Source organism: Plectropomus leopardus, chromosome 1 (assembly GCF_026936395.1).
Source record: "Plectropomus leopardus strain MGB_pleo_1.0 chromosome 1, ASM2693639v1, whole genome shotgun sequence".
Classification (NCBI taxonomy): Eukaryota; Metazoa; Chordata; class Actinopteri; order Perciformes; family Serranidae; genus Plectropomus; species Plectropomus leopardus.
In genome coordinates, this window is record NC_142176.1 from 25342707 (window position 1) to 25361266 (window position 18560).

An 18560-nucleotide genomic window follows, 5' to 3' on the forward strand; every position below is an offset into this window, starting at 1 on the left:
TCCCTATAAATGTTGTTAAACAAGTGAAAACATTAGCTTAGCTCTTAGCTCTGTGCACGGATGCCAAGCAGGGTCCCTTTAAAACACTCTGGAAAATGACAGTTGTGGAAATACTTTGCCCATACGCTGCAGCGAAGGAAATTTTAAATCATTGGATTTTCAAATAAATGCCACATAACTCAGTTGTATGGAGTATATAGAAGCTGCAGGAAAACAGCAGCAATGCCGCATGATGATATTAGAACCACAGCAGAAAAAAAAGGCACGGCATCTACATCACAAAGTTAAAAGTTTCATTAGAGAGTCAGATTCTTAAAAACTATGTTAACGGTGAGGAAAAGGCAAGAACTTATGTTGGAAATAAGACAGTAAGGGCCCTGTAATAAAAATTACTATAGCTCTGAATTAAGAATGTATTCCATGCAAAAACAAATTGCTGAATGTTGATAATCTCTGTAAATGACCAAACACTTACTGGATGTGTTTCTCATGTACATTTCTCTGCTGCTTCATTTTAATAATAATACAATTTAACTTAAAATGCCAATAGAACACAAGTTTATTGACTGTGATTTTGGACATATATCTGGAGTGTTTTATTTGTTTTTTTAAAATTAAAAAAAAAGGTATGCTAATTTAAAAGTAATGCTTTTCATTTTTTATTTTAACTCTGTGCAATGGGAAAGCTGAGAGATGGTGTTGCATTTATTTAAGTCACAGGCTCTTGGTTTGGGTCCATTTACAGACATATAAAATTACCCCAGCAAGTCCCGACCACCTCATTACCAACATAACCTGCAGCCAGTCTTTCAAGGACAACTCTCTAATGACACGGCACGCATCCACTTAATGTCTATTTGAAGCACGTTGAGACTTTCTGCCACAAAGAAAGAAATGTATAGAAAGAGCAAAGTGTTCTCTGATAAAATAAGCTGCTTAATTGATCCCTGATGTCTGTTTAATTCAGAAGGAAAGAGTGTGTCTTTACCTCTCATTTACACTGTAAAATGAGGTGAGGTTGGATTTTTTTGTCTCAGTATCTGCTGTGAGTCTGGTCACATTTGCAGATGTTTCTGCCACCTGGTTGTGCTCAGACACCTGACTACTGTTACTGTTAACTACCTGCACATTCAGTATGGGCTCAATCTGCATTGCTCTTTTACACAGACAAACTCAGAAATCAAAGTTTTCTGTCACAGTGAAAAAATTCCAACTTTATGAAATACATACACTAACATTCAGTTACATGATGATAAAAAAGAAAGTGTGTAGGGCCTGATGTAGGGGACACATCCTCCTTAATATTACATGTGCATTTGTACCCCCCGATTAAAACATACAACTAGCAGAGGACTTTTGTTTATACAACAATTCTCCAGAATCCAGGAGATTAAGTGTTTGATGCTCACAATTTCCTGAGGAGGAACCCCCTAATGACCCATTTCATATGTGTCCCCTCAGTCTTAAAATGAATTTAACAATAGCACCAGTGTGTCTATACTTGGAAAGGCGTCCACCCTAGCAACTATTAGAGGAATAAAAATAAACTAAAAGAAATAAAGAATGTGGTGAAACATCATGCAAAATGTAACTTCTCATCACAAGTGCACACTGACCCGGCTGTTAGAAAGATAAACTAAGCAGCATCTGAACTTAATTTTTTTCAGATATTTAATACGACATCATGAAACTACTTTTTAATTTGCCAACTTTTTTGAAGTAGAAAAACAGCAAGTAAAAAAAACAAAACAGATCTGATTATTACATTTTTCGGATTTTAGACTCACTATGACCGAGAGGATTAAAAAAGCATAATCTTCCAAAAACACAGTTGGAATTGATGGCATTTTCACACACACTTATCTGCTCTTTTTAACCTTAATTAAAGTATAAACTCAAGACCGAAAAGGAGAATCCAAGTTAAGCACACCCAGCCTGACTCAGTGGATATTAATAGGAGGAACAATGACTTCAGCTTAAGTGCCGCTGGTTGTTTTGTTGTGTCTTTCCAACACCCACAATGCAATCCTCGAATGATGTGGGTGTGAGAATAAAATGAGCTGCTGTCCGTAATCATCATGGCTGCCACAAAGGCTACCGGATGATGCTCATTACACTGCTATGATTAGTTAAACCACTACATAGGCTGCCTAACTTCTATTTGCTATTTCCACTCGACAGTGTTTCAATGGCTTTTTCTGTTCAGATGCTTGAGATGAAAAAAGAAAAATGTTTGGCAGCATGACACTGAACCTGCCAGGCTGCAGCCAAGTGCTTCACCGGCCCGTTCTACATATTTTATGGTAACACGTGCTGCATACATGAAAGTACATAAACACCTTTTGTGTATTTATCGTATGTGAGTCATCAACTGGAAGCTATGTTATTTTAACACATTGCCGAATAATATAGTTTATACTTGTGCTACAAGTAGTTTTTGTGCTGATTTGTATTTGTTCCAATCCTCAGAAATGCTTTTGTGTAATAAAGAAAGTACGCTGTGAAAGTGTAACTCTCTATGAAACTGGTGAAATACAGGAAATGGGTGAAAAAAAAAAAAAATTGGCAGTGAGTAGTCTTGAATTTACTGTGTACTATACCATGTCGGATGTGCATGTACATCTTATTCAGTGGGTTCTGGGCAGAGGAAATGAGCTTGAGCTCCCTAGGGCAGGGATTACTCTAATGACTTTGAGAGCAGCCTTGTGCGCTGTAACTTTTGACCTCTGCTCATCCTCTTCTCCAAAAGACGACAAGACACACACATTCACAGACACCTACTCACGTTTGCACGTTCATGTTATCCTCACAGGCACTAATCGACCTCGCATACGGGCCGGCGTGAGTTAAGAGATGCAGAATCACACAGAAACAGCCACGCAACAAATCCTCTCGAGCCCTTCCTCTGGCATCATCTAAAGCCTGGAAGAATTCAGACCCCCAAACAGCTCTTATTTTTGGGTCTGTCAACTGGCGTAGTGCTACTTGAGTGAACATCGTGCTGCATCTCATGCTGTCAGCCCGCATAGCGCCAACGTTCCATATGAGTGCATCATTGGAAAATCGATAGATTTATCACTTACATAACCATTGCGCACTGGTGCCACAGATATAACGGGAAAACATCTTTTGCAAATCAGATCTATCTTCACACAAATGTCATTTTGCTCAGAGACGGAAGTATTCAAATCATAAAAATGCCAGAGAAACACAAGGAGCATCATGCTGTGAAACAAAAGGCTGGGGCAAATCTATGCAGGGCTATTTATTGTTTGTGTGTGTGTTTGTGTCTGTGCTGGTGCGTGCAGGCTGTTGAGTGTGTTTTCAATGCTAGTGCATGGACATTAGAGGTCTAACTGGTCTATCCCAATAAGGAAACTATCAAAATAAACAAGCTAAAAAGTCTAACAGGGCAGCCTTAAACAGAAACCAAATTGTCATTTTTCACATGCCACTCTGAACACATCAAAAAGCCACCACTGAAATGAACAGCCTTTAGAGAAGCGAAGCCTAACTCCTAAATAAAGAAGAAAAAAAAAATCTCTTTGAAATGGCAAGCACAGAGACATGTTCTTTAAAGGGGGGAATACAAACAATTATCCTCCCTGAAGTCACTCAGTTCATTTTTGTGGTTAATCTGAAATATCAAAATATAGCAGCGCTACTGCTTAGATCAAATAGATGTAATTAGATAAATTGAGGAAGAAGGAGAACGGCTTGGCTGTAAATTGCATGGTGTGTGCATGCTAAGACCCAACACTGGCACAGCTGCACGGAGCTGCACTCACGATTTATCATCTCTACATCGCAGGAGCTAGTGGCCCACACCACTATTAATCATCAGCAAAATCATTTAATTCAGCCCAAGCCCGACTATTGTCTCAGTCTCTCCCCTCACTCTGGGCAAATCAGCCACCACAGCAGTAGCACGCACCTCAGAGGAAATCACACAAAACAGAGTGGGATACAAGTGTTGGGTTTAACTGGCTCTTTTTTTCTCTTTCTTTTGGACGGGCTGTGCAGCACATCATCCTTGGCAGATGGTGCAGAAGATGGCTTTTTGGGGTAAATTTAACAAGTATGAAATTTAAAACTGCAAAGACTACTGTTCGTAGTTTAGACCAACAGTTGATCACTCAGCACTTTGTTAATGCACTGACAGTGTGGTTGTTTTTATATGAAAGGTGCCCTTTGTGTGATTCCTTTGCTCACAGCCGTGCACTTTCAAACTGTGGCTAAGTTGTGAAAAGCTGACAGATCCAGACTGAAGCTGTCCTCAGAAACCTTAGTGTTTCTTCAAAAAGAGGATTCTGGCACATGGGTCTTCCTGTTTCAACAAACAAATTGTTCTGGAACAGTGAAACAAGATGCCCACAAGGCTATTCCTCATCCCAGAACTTACAAAAGAACTTTTCCTCTTGTGTTTCAGAAAAGTGGCCTATTCAGTCCATGCACTGGGACAGTGTAAAAGTTATGTTGACAGAGGACAAAATGAGATGTCTAAATACCCACTGAAATGCACGATTGGGTGCAGCAGCACTGAGCCTCTTTCTGCCCACCGCAGCGGCTGACTTACATTGGCACCTTCTCCAGCGCCCCCTCACATGCCTGACATGGCTGTGCCCTCTCTGCAACCCCCCCCCCCCTTCTCTCCGAGAGCATGTCTGCATCAGGCCCACTGACAAACAGGATAAAGCGGGGTGAAACTGGGAAAGCCAAACGATGACAGGCTAATGACAGTGAGCACACAGTGTCCGAAAAACACAGACAGCGGGCACACCACACACACACACGCAAACATACAAGTATGCACACACACACACACACACACACACACACACACACACACACACACAGAGATCAGGAAGCAGGCAATGTAAAAAAGGATTAATGGAGGGTGCAAATATAGAACATGCAGAGCCACAAGAAATTCACATAGACATGTCATCCTTATATACTGTCCTTCTAGAAAAAATACACACACCAAGTCACACCTATTTAGGTTAACAGACGCACACACACACACACACACACACACACACACACACATACATACACACACACCCAAACAGTGGAAGAGAGAGAGAGAAAGAAAGACAGAGGGAGAGAGACTCACACACACACACATATACTAATCACAGGTCATATTCTGCAATTAAATTGACAATGTAATTATACTATACAAAAATAATGGGCTGTTTCCATAATCACAGATGAAGATTAAGACCTAATTCATGGACCAAAATATTTTAAATTTATCCTACATAATAATTTGATTGTAAAGGTAATTTAAAATGGAGGGTTAAAACCAAAAATGACAATAACCAAGATTCTGTCTAAGTTTTTGGCATCATTATATTGTGAGAATTATTTTTTTTTTCATTAGAAGATTTGGGGATTCCAAAGAAGAAGAAAAATAGATCCTGTATTAGACAATAGCATGTCAGAACAAACGTCAAATGTGGGCCAGCACGTTTCTTAATCGCTGTCTGTGGTTGCATCAACTTCTCTGTAACCCCGGACTTGTTAAATGCAGCACTCGGGTCAAATGCAGAAAGTGTCTCGACCTGAATTGCTCTCAATCTGTCTTCTGCGCTTTATTGGTTTGGGGTAAATTTATTAATATCTGCTGTTTTAAAAAAAAAAAAAAGACGTTTCTGATTCGTTCAGGGTGGTCCGTTTTTAAATTGGCGTTAGAGAAAACGTATTGAAAATGGCGAAATCTAAACAGTGTTAATATGTAGTGCAATAAATCTCCACCGCGTTTCTGAATCTGTTTCTGTCACAAAAGCAAAAAAAAAAAAAAAAAAATCTCAGGACAAGTCAAAAGAAAAGTGAGAAACTTATTGAAGACAATTACATACATTTATTGCATATCATTTAATTGTATGAAATGAAAAAAACGAGCACATATGAACATCACATATGGTTAGTGAGTGAAATAATTTTGCACAGCAAAATATATATATTTACTATGTATAAGATGAAAGATTAATTAACATATTTTCAAGATTTATTGGCGAATGGTTCTCCCTCATTTTGTACATGCAGGGTGTCAATCCCTGACCATCTAAACAATGTCCAGACATTATTGGTTATAATTAATATTATTGCTTTGCAAATATTGAGTTCGTTTAAGACAAAACAACAGTCTCTCCTGAACTGATAATAAAGTATCAAAATGTTACGATTAAGTCGTAACAGGATGTCAAAGTTCTCTTCTTGAGATGTGGAGAATATTAACTTTTTTCTTTTTTTCCTTTAACTTCCACATGATGACAGGCGAGAATTTTTAGTGCACTCCGGTCCAAAATGCGTAAGTTCGTTGAGGACACACGTTTCCAAAAAAAAAAAAAAGCATGGCAATTAACTTTGACTTCTCAAACAATACTTTTTGAAATACAATAGTGAAATGTGTGTCGGATACCAATAGAGCTCTCACACTTCTGTTTGAAGCACATGCTGCAAAAGCGCTGTTTATGCACTGCACAATACTGCTCATTGTATCAACTGGAGCCGAGCCAATGTCTAAACCATTGTTAAAATGTGTGCAGCAATCTCCGTATTAATTATCCTAGTAATCTATAGGCTTCAACCTGTAGCACGTTATCTTTTGCAACTTATAAAACTTTGTACTTAAATTACGCTTTCAAAATTATCCAGAGGTTGTCAGATGCAGAGATGAATATCTTTAAATAACAATATAGGCCTTAAGCAAGAGACTAAACTTCCAGGAAAGGGATCGGTGGTTTCCTTAAGAGTGAAGTCTTTTTTTCTTTTTCCCCCTCGCACCATGCAGGATCCCCGCCGATCAACTTCCACCAGGAATGCATAGCGCATTCACTGCAGTCTAATGACAGCCGATGGTGGTGCACTTCAACACAGCTGAAATGGACTTGTATAGATTACAAGGGGGGTGGGTGGGAAGTCCTGTCACTTTTTTGTTGCTGTCCCAAAAAAGTGAGGAGGCCATAAATGAAGTATGAATGCCATGCTGGAGTCATCCGACAAGAAGGACATCTTCAAGCACAGAAAGAAAAAAAACCATACATGTCCAGCATGCAGGGAAGTTCAATAAGACATCTCTTTAAAAACAATGAATAGTTTGTAATGAATATAGTCTTTTGTTGCTCAACACAAAAACAAGCATGAGATGAGGTGGCGTCAAAACGGCAGGCTCGCAATCCTCCAAGTTTGGTAGACAAAAAATAAAAAACAAAAAATAAAAAAAGACCATAACCATTTTTGTCGATGGATGCAGTTTTGACAGGAATCTGTACACTGGATTCAAAGTAAAATGATGAAAAAGGGCAAGTTGATGAACTTCAAAGTATACTCAGTGCGTGCATGCACACTTCGTATAGTCTACTGCAGCACTGAAAGTTGGATCAACTTTCAAAAATCATATTTTACTCAAAACACTGCAAATCTAATGAACAACGATGAAAAAAAATCTCGACAAACAGGCTATGCATAATATACTGAGTAGTATGATAGCAAAAAGTAGATGATAGTTTTCTGAATATGCCTTTCCAAAATTAAAAAAAAACGCGGATGACAAAGCTCTCCAAATCTAAAAAAACAGTCGCAGACGTTTTAAAAAAAAAATGTATAAAATAAAAAATAAAAAGTTGACAAATTAGTTCTTGGTCTAGTAGGCATTTGCGCCAAATGAAAAAAAAAAAGTTTCATATTGAAAACTTTTGTATGCGGGGTGAGTAACCCATCTTTTTTTCACGATAATGTCGAGACTCACATGAAAAACTCCGGGGATGAAGGGTTGTTGTCACTGCTGGATCCATTTTCTCTGAAGCCGTTGCTGATGAGCTTCTCATACTTTTCTTTGTACGCGTCCCTCTCCCGGACCAGCCTGGAGATCTCCTGCTTTAGGTGATCGACCTGCTGGATGAGTTGCGTCTTCTCTCCTTCCAGGACGTGCCGCTGCTGGACCCGCTTGAACCGGCAGGACTGAGCGTAGCCTCTGTTCTTTAGGGTCCTCCTCTTCTGTTTCAATCTGATCACTTCTTCCTTGCTGACCCCCCGTAGCTGCCGGTTGAGCTCCCGCACTGACATGGTGACCAGCTGCTCGTCCGAAAACCGGTCGTCCAAGCGCATGTGTGGGTGAATTGTCCCAGAAGCGCCGTTGGACTGGACTCCGGGTGCCTGGTGGTGGCTGCTGCTGTGGTGGTGATGGTGGTGGTGGTGGTGTTGCCCTCCGTTCTGAGCGGCTGCCGCAGCGATAACTGCCGACACCACCGCCGCGGCGGAGCCCATCTCTTCCCCGGCCATGGTGCCTCCTGCTCCGGCTGCGCCTGCAAACTGCTGTCCCCTGGCGTAGCCATCGAAGGACTGGAGCTGGTGACTGCTGTTGATCAGCGCCTCGACTGCGTCTTCGGGGCTGAAGCCCAGCGCCTCTGGATTCAACTGCTGTTGATAACCGGACATCCAGTAGAAATCCTCTATGTGTGTCTTCTGCTCGCTCCCCGAGCCCGGACTGGGCGCCGAGAAGCTTGGGGAAGGGGGCACCGAGCTGCACGGCGTGCTCATCGGGGTGGAAGACAAGGATCCCCCGGCGATAAGGCGACTGCACTGGCTGATGTTGCGATCGGGCTCCACCGGCTCCTTTTTCACTTCAAACTTCATCAGATCGAAGTCATTAACATATTCCATGGCCAGGGGACTGGTGGGCAGGTCGGAGTTGCTCATTGCCAGCTCTGATGCCATCCTCTTGCTGCTGACAGTCCTCCAAGTGGGGTGAAGAGCAGCTGTCAAACTGGGTTGGTTGGGAAGAACGTGAGCCAGTTTGATTTTTAAAGCGTTTGTCTTGAAACTGAAAAATGAGCTTTTCAGCGTCCTTTTTGCAGCCGCGGACTTGCAGGCGTGTGAGAGGAGTTTTTCTTTGCAGAGTCTATTGCACAGACACAGCAGTGCCGCGCGCACGAGTAGCGGAGTCCTCTTTCAGCATGTGAAATTCGGCGGTTTTGTATTTCAAACATTTAACACTTTACGGTTTCTTCGCTAATACATTGCGCAAGCGGAGAGGAAGGAGAGCCGAAAGTAGGGGAGTGAATGCAGCCTCGCACGTTACAAGGCGCTGACTGGTGGGGCGATTTTTTAGAGGGATCACACAGCAGATGAGTTTAAGCATTGTAGCTGCCCTGACGTCAGGCTGGAAAAAGGAAATTGACTCGGACGAAGAGCCAATAGGGTCGCACACTCCGAGAGCTAATTAACATATTAGTACCCTACAGAAACAAAACTTTTCGCAACTGTCAAAGGCCATCAGCTGACTGTCAGCTGGGACACGGACTCTTAACTCTTTGATTACTGCTGCCGTAATTTTAATCTCGCCTCTAATATAGAGCAACAATTTATTCTAGTTTAATTTATTGTGATTTGAATGCAATGAAGTGACGGTTGCATGCCGAAAAGTCATTAACGTGGGAGTCCTGATGCAGAGCAATTAGATAAAAGATAGAAAAGTAACAAAATAGATAGATAGATAGATAGATAGATAGATAGATAGATAGATAGATAGATAGATCGACAGACATAGATAGACAGATTAATTATTGAAAGTATTAAACCATACAATGTATCGCGAATGTACACTTTTTATTAAATAGAGAGTATTAAATTTAATTGTTTGCCTGTGCAGGCTACTGAATTTTATACCATATGACATTTATATCTGTTTTTAATACAGCATCATTCATTCTGTCCCAGAAAAAAACCCAAAACACTTGAACATATTAAGTACAATATTTATTGTTTAAAAATATATAAAAGCACAAATAACATTATAAAAAGTGCCTTATATGGACGATGTTTAAATGTTAACTCCTGAAACAAAAATATGAAAGGTGGATTGAAGAGATTTGTCATGCCTCTGCGCACCATTATAAAACTCAACACTGCCACCTTTTGGACATGCTAGGGCATGGGATTCCCCCTTCAATCACTGTAATGGCCCACACACATTCAAACAAAGAATGTTTTGAAGTGATGAAAAACACAAATTTGGTGTATCTAAGTTACCAATACTCCCAGTGCATTTTAGAGGCGTTATGTAAGGAAGTCAAACCAGGGTGGAGGAAGTCATGTCAGTGGAAGTGAGTGCCAGTGAACCCAGTGTTCCATCCAAACTGATATTATGTCTTACAGCCATAAAAATCACTTTATCTAAGCTCTGGCCTAGGCGTTGCTGTAGAGTCATATAAAGCACTCTCGTACATTGCACGTTATCTCAGTTCAGAGGTCTCTTACTTTTAATTGACTCATGTACAAAAGTAACATAAGACAGACTGGGCTTTCTAACATAACTTATCAATGTGGGTCCTTTATAAGCACAGGATCATAATGGGCTTCACCACATGGATCAAACAGTTCCTAAAGGGTCTTTTATTTTAGCTTGAAGATACAGAGCACTTTATGATGCTTTTTAATGTATTTTTATTTCATACCTTTACAGAAGAGACAGCTGAGTTCACTGCTGGTGTGAAGTAATACTGAAGTACAGTTTCAGTAGACTGGCCAGTGAGTGTGACTGATGTTTCTGATAAAGAACCACCTCATGCTAATTTAGTTTAGTTTGATTCATATGCATTAGCTGAGATTCATCAATGAGGATGACATTACTTTTGGATTCATACCTTTAACTAGTGTTGGAGTACTTGAAATTGGTCTTGGTCTCAAGACCAATTTTTGAAGGTCTTAGTTTCATTTTGGACTCAGTGCATTTTTACTTGGTTTTATCTTGGTCTTGAACAAAGACTTGGGATTCATTTTAAATCAACAACTGCAGAAATATCACTCGATATGCTGTGCTTATAAAAAAAGGCAACCAAAAAACAAAAACAAAGGTAAATTCCCATGCATATTTTTTTTTTTTATCTTAAATGCTTTTTGATTATTTTATGAAGACATTTTTAATGGCACACTTATACATTCAGTAGGGCAATAAAAGGAGTGAATGAAGCGGGGTCATTTGTTTTCCGTGGGTGTTTTATGGTAATGCAGATCTTGCAGATTAATTTGAGGAGTGCCTACGGTTTGCATGTTCCAAATTTTATCTTTAGTGTGTAATGTGGTGTGGGACTTGGTCTTAGTCTTGACTTTCTCAGCTCCTCAAAGTCTCGGTCTGGATACACTCTATTCTTAGTCATGACTTTGTCTTGTTGTGGTCTTGACTACAACGTCTGCCCTCATTTTTGAGTGTTCCTATTGTTTATGCTTTAACGGCAAATTGCAGTTAATCGTGACACATGACTGTTTACTCATTCAATAATAATGCAATTTGTTTGGGAAAAGAGTGATGTAAGCTATACTAAAGTTCAGTCTCGTTGGCCAGGCAGAGTGATGTTTTTTTTTTTTTTTTTGTGGAATCTTTTGACATGGTGCTGACAAATAACCATTTCTTTCCTGTGACAAAAGCCTATAATCATAGTCTGCCTTTCTCTCTCTCCAAGTGTATGATCTCATCGTTGCGACGATGTGTATTTTTAGATTCCTGGGTGCACACTATTTAATGATAGGCCAAATCAGTCACGTCCCTGACTGCCAAAAGCTGTGGAAGATGATCCTGCCAATCAGCCAGACATTTTCATAACCATAAGGAGTTAGACAGTTTTGCGTGGTCGTCCAAAACTGTAGCTGAGATAGTATCTTTAAGTTTCCTCTGTCTTACATTTAGTGGAAACGTGCTCTTTTTCTGTCTGTGTCTCGGTTTTGTGTGGCAAATGATAATGTCATAACTGCTTTAGTACATGCACAAACATACTGACAGATGCTGTGTCTGAACAATTACATTTAGATCAAAACTTAAAAATACAGAATAAAATACTTTTTTTCTGCTACTTGTGTAAAGACAGGTTAGACTGAAGTCAACCAAACACACGAGTCTCATTGCCGGTCGCTGAATGTTCCAGTAAAGGGGTAAATGTATGTATCTGCTCACAAGTTAATCCAACACTGTGCATGGGGCTCAAACACAACTCAAATAGAACCCCATTGTTTCTATTTCCATTCTGTTGCCTTGTCATCTGTTTGGGCTTACCTGTTCATAGGAAGGCACAGCAGTGGCCCGTTCCCTGGGGTACGGCCACAGCCGAGCGAGACTAATACACAAACGAAGGGAGAGCTCATTAGTCATGACAGAAGAAAGTGGCGGACCTAATTTAGCTGCTTTTGTGCCTTTGAAGTTATTGATGATGCAGAGCTGAGAGAGATCTACACGGAGAGGAATCTGGCCGCCGTGAAAAAAACTTATCAAACCAGGGGGGAGGAAGTGACGAGGCTGAAGAGTAACGCAGGGTGTTTGAGATGTGAAGCACTGTGATATCATTAAAAGGGTCAATCCCATTTTTTCAGACTTTTTAGTCATTTAAAAAGCTGGAGGGAAAAAAGGTGTTTGGAGCAAATATGATGTTTTCATCTTTTGTGCTGATCAGGTTTGGTCACCTCACCTTTGTCAAGTTCAGAATTACTAAGTCAGAGTTAACCGAAGCTTTTTACAATGTGATACATATACACCTCCAGTGTATTTTAAATCCCTTTGATTGATGACAAATCTTCTGGTGTTGACTGAATATTTATATTTGATAAACACAAAATCTTAACATCCATAAGAATTTCCTTGGAAGATGTTATTGTTTTCAAAGCCTCTTTAAAATAGTTTTTTTTTTTTTTTTTTTTTAAAAAGTACTCTCGATATTACATAATGCGTTATTTACACACTTACATTTTTTTGCAGTGATGTGGCTTTGTTACTACAAGATGACCTCTGGTTTGGTTTTGGAGCTTTGTTGGGTCAGTCAGTCGTGTTAGTCGTTTTATTCAAACCCCTCTCTAACCAGCCTCTTGTCAGTTTAAATAGTGTACTGTTAGGACTGTAAGTTCTTCCTTTAAAGCGATCAGGGCCGAGTTGTAACGTCCACCTTTACGCACTGACAAACTGTGAAACACACTGCTGATGGGTATGTTAGGGCTCCGGGCTATCCCACTGTGAAATTGGCAAGGGTTTGAGGGCTCTCTGACATTTTTCTTCCTCTTTATGCACACTTTTCATAAGTCCGCAGACTTTGCTCAGGGGAAAAACCCACAATGCATAGTGTTGAGACACGTTCTGCTGTGGTTGAAAGCACTTACTGTAAACCGCTTTGGACAAAAGTGTCAGCCAAATAAATGTCATGTAACGTAAAATGGTAAAAACAGAAGAATTGGACATCATAAAAAATATAAAAAGAAGCATGTTATTTACTTTTAACATTATTTGCATGGGTGTATTACCAAGTGGGCCCATGGGGCCCAGGCCCTGGACCCAAAGGCTCAGTGGGCCTTTAAGCCAGAGCCTCATGAAGTTGCTGTTATTAACTTTGCATTGCTTGTCAAATGGTCTAGTCCTTTAGGTCAATAACAGAGTCTCTCCAAAAAAGTCCTAGTACAGAAAATGTGAAGGAATAGCCTTAACATTCACTTTAAAGATGTCACAAGAAAGAAACCATCATTATAGAATTTAAGTCCCCAGAGTTTATCTTTAAGACTTTACAAAGGCTTAGTACTGTTCTCCAGGAGGGTGCTTGTACACCTACAGGCTCAGGGGCCTTTGTGTCATAATCCCCAAATAGCACACATTTTATTCACCAGCCCTATTTCCATACGCTTATTTGTCTTATGATAGCAGAATGGCGACTTCCAAATTCTTGGTTTGATTCAACAGAAGTGCTGGCAGCAACCAACAAACATGCCAGTTTGTTACAGTGAACTACATCCGTCCGAAATATCAGTCTCACCCTTAACTGTCCTCAGAAATGCCTTTTTCCAGGTAATGTGATTTCACAAAGTGTTGTCCCACTCCCCATATAGAGTTTGGGGTCCTCACATGGTCCTGCACTTTCGACAATGTCACAGGGCAGGGTTTAGTGCTTAGGCCATAAGGGGAGGACAAAGAAACTGGACTCATACTTTGGTCTACAATACTCAGACAATGATGAGGATCTTTTTTAAGCAACAGACCAGGCAAAGAGTTTTAAAAGAAGTCAAAACCACTGAAAAGAAACCTTGTTAGTAGTAAACATGAGGGTACTCTTCCAAAAAATGTCCTCTCTGTCATGGGTGAAAGACACTAACACACACACGTTCATTGCACTGACTATTTGTCTATAGTGACACTTAAATTCTTTTAAGTTGTAGAGATATTCTGAATCTTATTTAAGACAGCCATCAATAGTTTGCAGTAATCTTCTTATAAATGTAAACAATTTCAATCCTTTAACCCAAACTCAGCAACAACATGAGGAGTGTCATTTAGATTACAATATTTGTGGCGGTATCTGTCTGAACTCATGGAGACGACTGAGTGGAAAGAGCAGAGGTCAGTGAGTTGTTTGCTGTATGTCTGTTAGACTGTGTGTGTGTGTGTGTGTGTGTGTTTGTGGGGGGGGATTGCTCAGTTCCAGTCAGGGCTCGATAAGGCCATCTAATCAGCCTCTTTGCATTCCAACACTTGTGAGCCGCCCCTAACCTGAGCCTATTACTGTATTCATGTCTGCATTGGTGAATACCTGAAAGCTGATAGCACCTGCAAACACACGGGCAATGTAGGTAAAAGAATGGAGTCACGTAGCTTTTAATGTGACAAAAACACTTTGTCTGAGCTCCGCTTTTAACTTCAAGATGAAGAAGACAGAAACACTACCCGTGCTTTACATCTCTGCTAACGCGCAGAGCTGGGATTGCTCTGGGGCAATGCAATTTCATCAACAGTTTAGTGAGAACAACAAAGCTGGAATATCAATTTTCACCCCACCAACAGAATGTGGGCACAGCCATGTCATAATTACCTTAATCCATTAGTCAGAAGGAGGGTGAGGCTGTGAAGGGTGCGACAGAGGACAGAGCAGACAAAACAAGGTCAGGAAGAGAGCAGATCTGTAGTCGGAGGTGGATTCTGGATGGCCTCTCTGACACTGGTGGAAAGTATTTGGTAGCCTACAGCTAGCGGGCTTTGTGTGACTGGAGAACTTGAGCGTACGACCCCGAGCTAGGATCAGCTTTGTGGCTTGAGGGCGAGGGACCAGCAGTAAACCAGTGAATGTGTTACAGTGCTGTGAACAGCAGAGTCACACTTGTTTTCTAGACTGTCTCAGTGTCACATGACCAGGGGGTGACACAGAGTTTTGAAGTTAAATGTCTCGCATTTATTTCACTTCCACATTCTAACTGAAGCTTTGTCAAGTGAAATAACATGGCTGCTAATTAATACTGTGTGGCCTGTAGATGTAGAATACTCTGTGGAGTAATCGAAGGAGACTGGTCAATATTGCACAAGAGCTGGCAGAGTGGCTTGCATATTAGCTATAATTACATTCACATGAACATAATGTATTGGTTTGCTGTCATGTGTTAGGTTAATGTGTATAGCAATTTAATGCTATATTAACTGTTGGATAGCTTTCCAGGGTTATCTGCTTTTGGATGCCCTCAATGGTTTCATGCAACTTAGACTTTCATCTCTAACTGTGTGTGTGTGTGTGTGTGTGTGTGTGTGTGTGCGCGCGCGCACACACGCGTGTGTGTGTGTGTGGTGCTTGGGCGTGCCTGTAAACCTGAGTATGTGTGTGTGGGTTTGCGTGTTTGTGTCTGCATTTGTATGTGTATGTCTGTGTTTGAGTTTTGATATGACTTAATATTAAAACAAATAAAGCGCAATGACACAGTTTTCTACCAGACTAAACAAAGTTATACTCTGCACGATGACACATTTAGGTATCAATTCTGAGATCTGTGTTTTGTAAGAGCAATGAAAAAGATTATTTTTAACTGCATCATTGATTTTGTACTGTTTAAAATTTAGCAGAATCAGGGGCGTTGCACCAAATTCTGACACGTCTCTCTTGTACACCTTCCTTTTTTTTCCTTTTTTTTTTTTAACCTCGATTTCTTTTTGTGGGGAATGACCATGTTTTTTCTTGCTTCAGCAGCACAAGCCTTGGCAGGGGTGGGCACTAATTACTTTGTTATAAAAAATTGCAAAAAATTTTGGGCCCTTGGTTATTAATGTCACTTTTCCCCCTCCTACAACACCCCTGACAGTACAAAATGAGTGAAAATACTACAATAATGTACAATAATGCAGATCAACATAAATACTACAAAATATGGCCACAAACTTTATCATAAATTCAACAACATTTGACTTTACAGAGTTGTATGTAAATGCATTTATAATATTATGTCCTCCTCCTTAAAGACATCTATACAGGGCCAATAGGAATTGCAGCAATACATGCAGAAGTTGTGGCCTCCTACTCAAATTTTGGCAAGACTGAGGCCTCCACCCCCCAGCTGCTCTTGTGCCCTTGAGCTACTTTAGCCTGGAACTGACACCGACAATAAAGTATAATTTTCACAATTACAGAGAGTTAGCAAGCTAATTACAGCAGAGATCCAACAGAAATATCAGAGAGCGAGACTTTTTAGCCTCCCGAGCTAAAATGGCTTGTAAAACTCTTTGCCCTGTGGTCTATTGTTGAGCAAATGAAAATGTGTAGGAGAGGGAAATGTGTGGTGAGTTTGTGTGTGTATGGTGAATGGTAGTGGTGGAGGACACACTAATCACACGCTCACATGTATAGTAAGTAAACAGACAATTGCACAAAGCAAATGTTTTGTTTCTGTTGTTGTTTAACTCACAGATATTATCTTATCTATGTTTTCCAACTCATTCCTCATCTCATGCAGGGTCATTACGCTGAACTTAATGAAACCTTCTTTTCATTGTGTTCAACTCAGTGTTTGTCAAATCTGCCAATACAGGCCATTGATGCAGAGAAGATATATCGAAGCAGTGGCTGTCTGCTTAAAACACAGTTTGATAAAAGCTGCAGGATTTCGAGAAGGAATACTCAACACAATCTGTCAGCGCAAACGTAGATATTATCATAATTACTTGAAAAGTAAGTAATTAGTTTGTCAGACAGATGACCGCTCCGTATGTATAGATGATAAGGATGCTGTTGTTGTTGATGCTCTCGTCTTCTGTTATCTCCAATCACAGTACATCACCATCACCATCATACTAACAAGTAAACAGGAACCCACACGCGAACACAATGACACAAACCAACTCCCAAATGGATGCATGGCTACACAAATGCACATAGGGGGACACACATGCGCATGCTCGTAGCCTAATGAGAGATTTTCTGACCTTTCTTCATGTACCCCTGGAGAATATTGATGAATCCCCTTTTAAAAATAACTCTCGCCTTGTAGGGTCATTAAATGATTTACAGTTATTTCACCAACACATAATTATTACATTTATTATGCTGGACTGTACAGGGTTGGGCCGTTGTGGGAGGAGGCGGACCTTTTAACACACAATAGAGGCGATTAAAAGTTTATTTTTCGTAAATACCCCTTACTTATGTTCCACTCAGAAGTCAACATCACACAAAAAGAGTTTACAGCTTTTAGAGTGGGGCATTAGCCACTATAAAACTAGACATGTAGCATTTACAGTGCAGTGCCTGATTAGAGAAAGAAAGCCTAAGAGAGGGAGAGAACACAAAGTTTTAGTGTGAGCTCGGGCTGATCATATTTAACTTTCCCATGATATCCTGCAACTTTAAAATCGTGGTCCTGAATTGCAGCCATTTCTAATTGTAGGATTTGCAATGACATTTAAGTCTTTTATCGTCATACAATCTAAACCTTTATGAGGAAAACCTTTAACATGGTGAAACGTGAGTGGATGAATTTGAGATCATTCCTATTACCCGTGTCAAATCAGACATAATCTAACATAGTGGGCTAAGTAATCACGGGTAATGTCACATTTGGTCTCATGGCAAAAAGACTAATCGTCATATTCAAATTGCAGCGTTATGGCATTATCTTAATCAGAGCTATTTCTGACCTGCAGATGAGCATCACTGTACCAATATCATTACCAATATTATCAAGGCCTTTGTGTGTTTGAATCCTGCAGTCTGTGCCTGTTCCTAATAATGACATCTTCTCAATTGTTACGCTGCTAAGCTGGTTAAAATGTCATCTGACTGTGATTGTGAGCGTGGCCCTTCAAACACTCCCAGTGGGTGAGGCGCTTAATGTTCATTCGAGCCCTGCGTCAAGCACTCGGCATTAAAAACCCGACCGAAGCCCAAATGAAGATGATTTAAATGAACTCATTTGAGGAACATTTAATTACCATTGGAGCGTAATTGAATGTTTCTCTGAAGTGCTGAGTGATTCCTAATGAAATGAGAAAGACCGGGGAGATACTGACGAGGCTGAGCACAGATGCTGATAGTCAGGCCCACTCCCAGCCTATACAGAATGGATAAAAGAGATCAGAGAAGCATCTAGTGGAGAAATAAATCCATCACTGCTAAATTATCCTCAAAGTGCAAAAACAAAACAGAGACAATGCTTAGTGACATGCCTTAGTTCATTTCTTAGTTGTATTTTAATGATTCAATCCAAATATTGATGCTAAGTACCAATTGTAATTCGCACTGCAGTAGTGTAGGGGTGGGCGATATATCGAACATCCT

General features: G+C 40.3%; 1 protein-coding gene across 2 annotated transcripts in view; it reads right to left on the bottom strand.

Moving 5' to 3' along the window:
- Window positions 1-9121, bottom strand: part of mafa (MAF bZIP transcription factor a) — an 87223-nt gene extending 78102 nt beyond the window's left edge. For both annotated transcript variants that reach the window (XR_015776779.1, XM_042502755.2), the window contains exon 1: window positions 7757-9121. Coding sequence is in view for 1 of the 2 variants with exons in the window: in XM_042502755.2 (XP_042358689.1) it covers window positions 7757-8724 (968 nt within the window). In the remaining variant the exon portion in view is untranslated. The remainder of the gene's footprint in view (window positions 1-7756) is intronic.
- Window positions 9122-18560: the final 9439 nt, after the last annotated feature.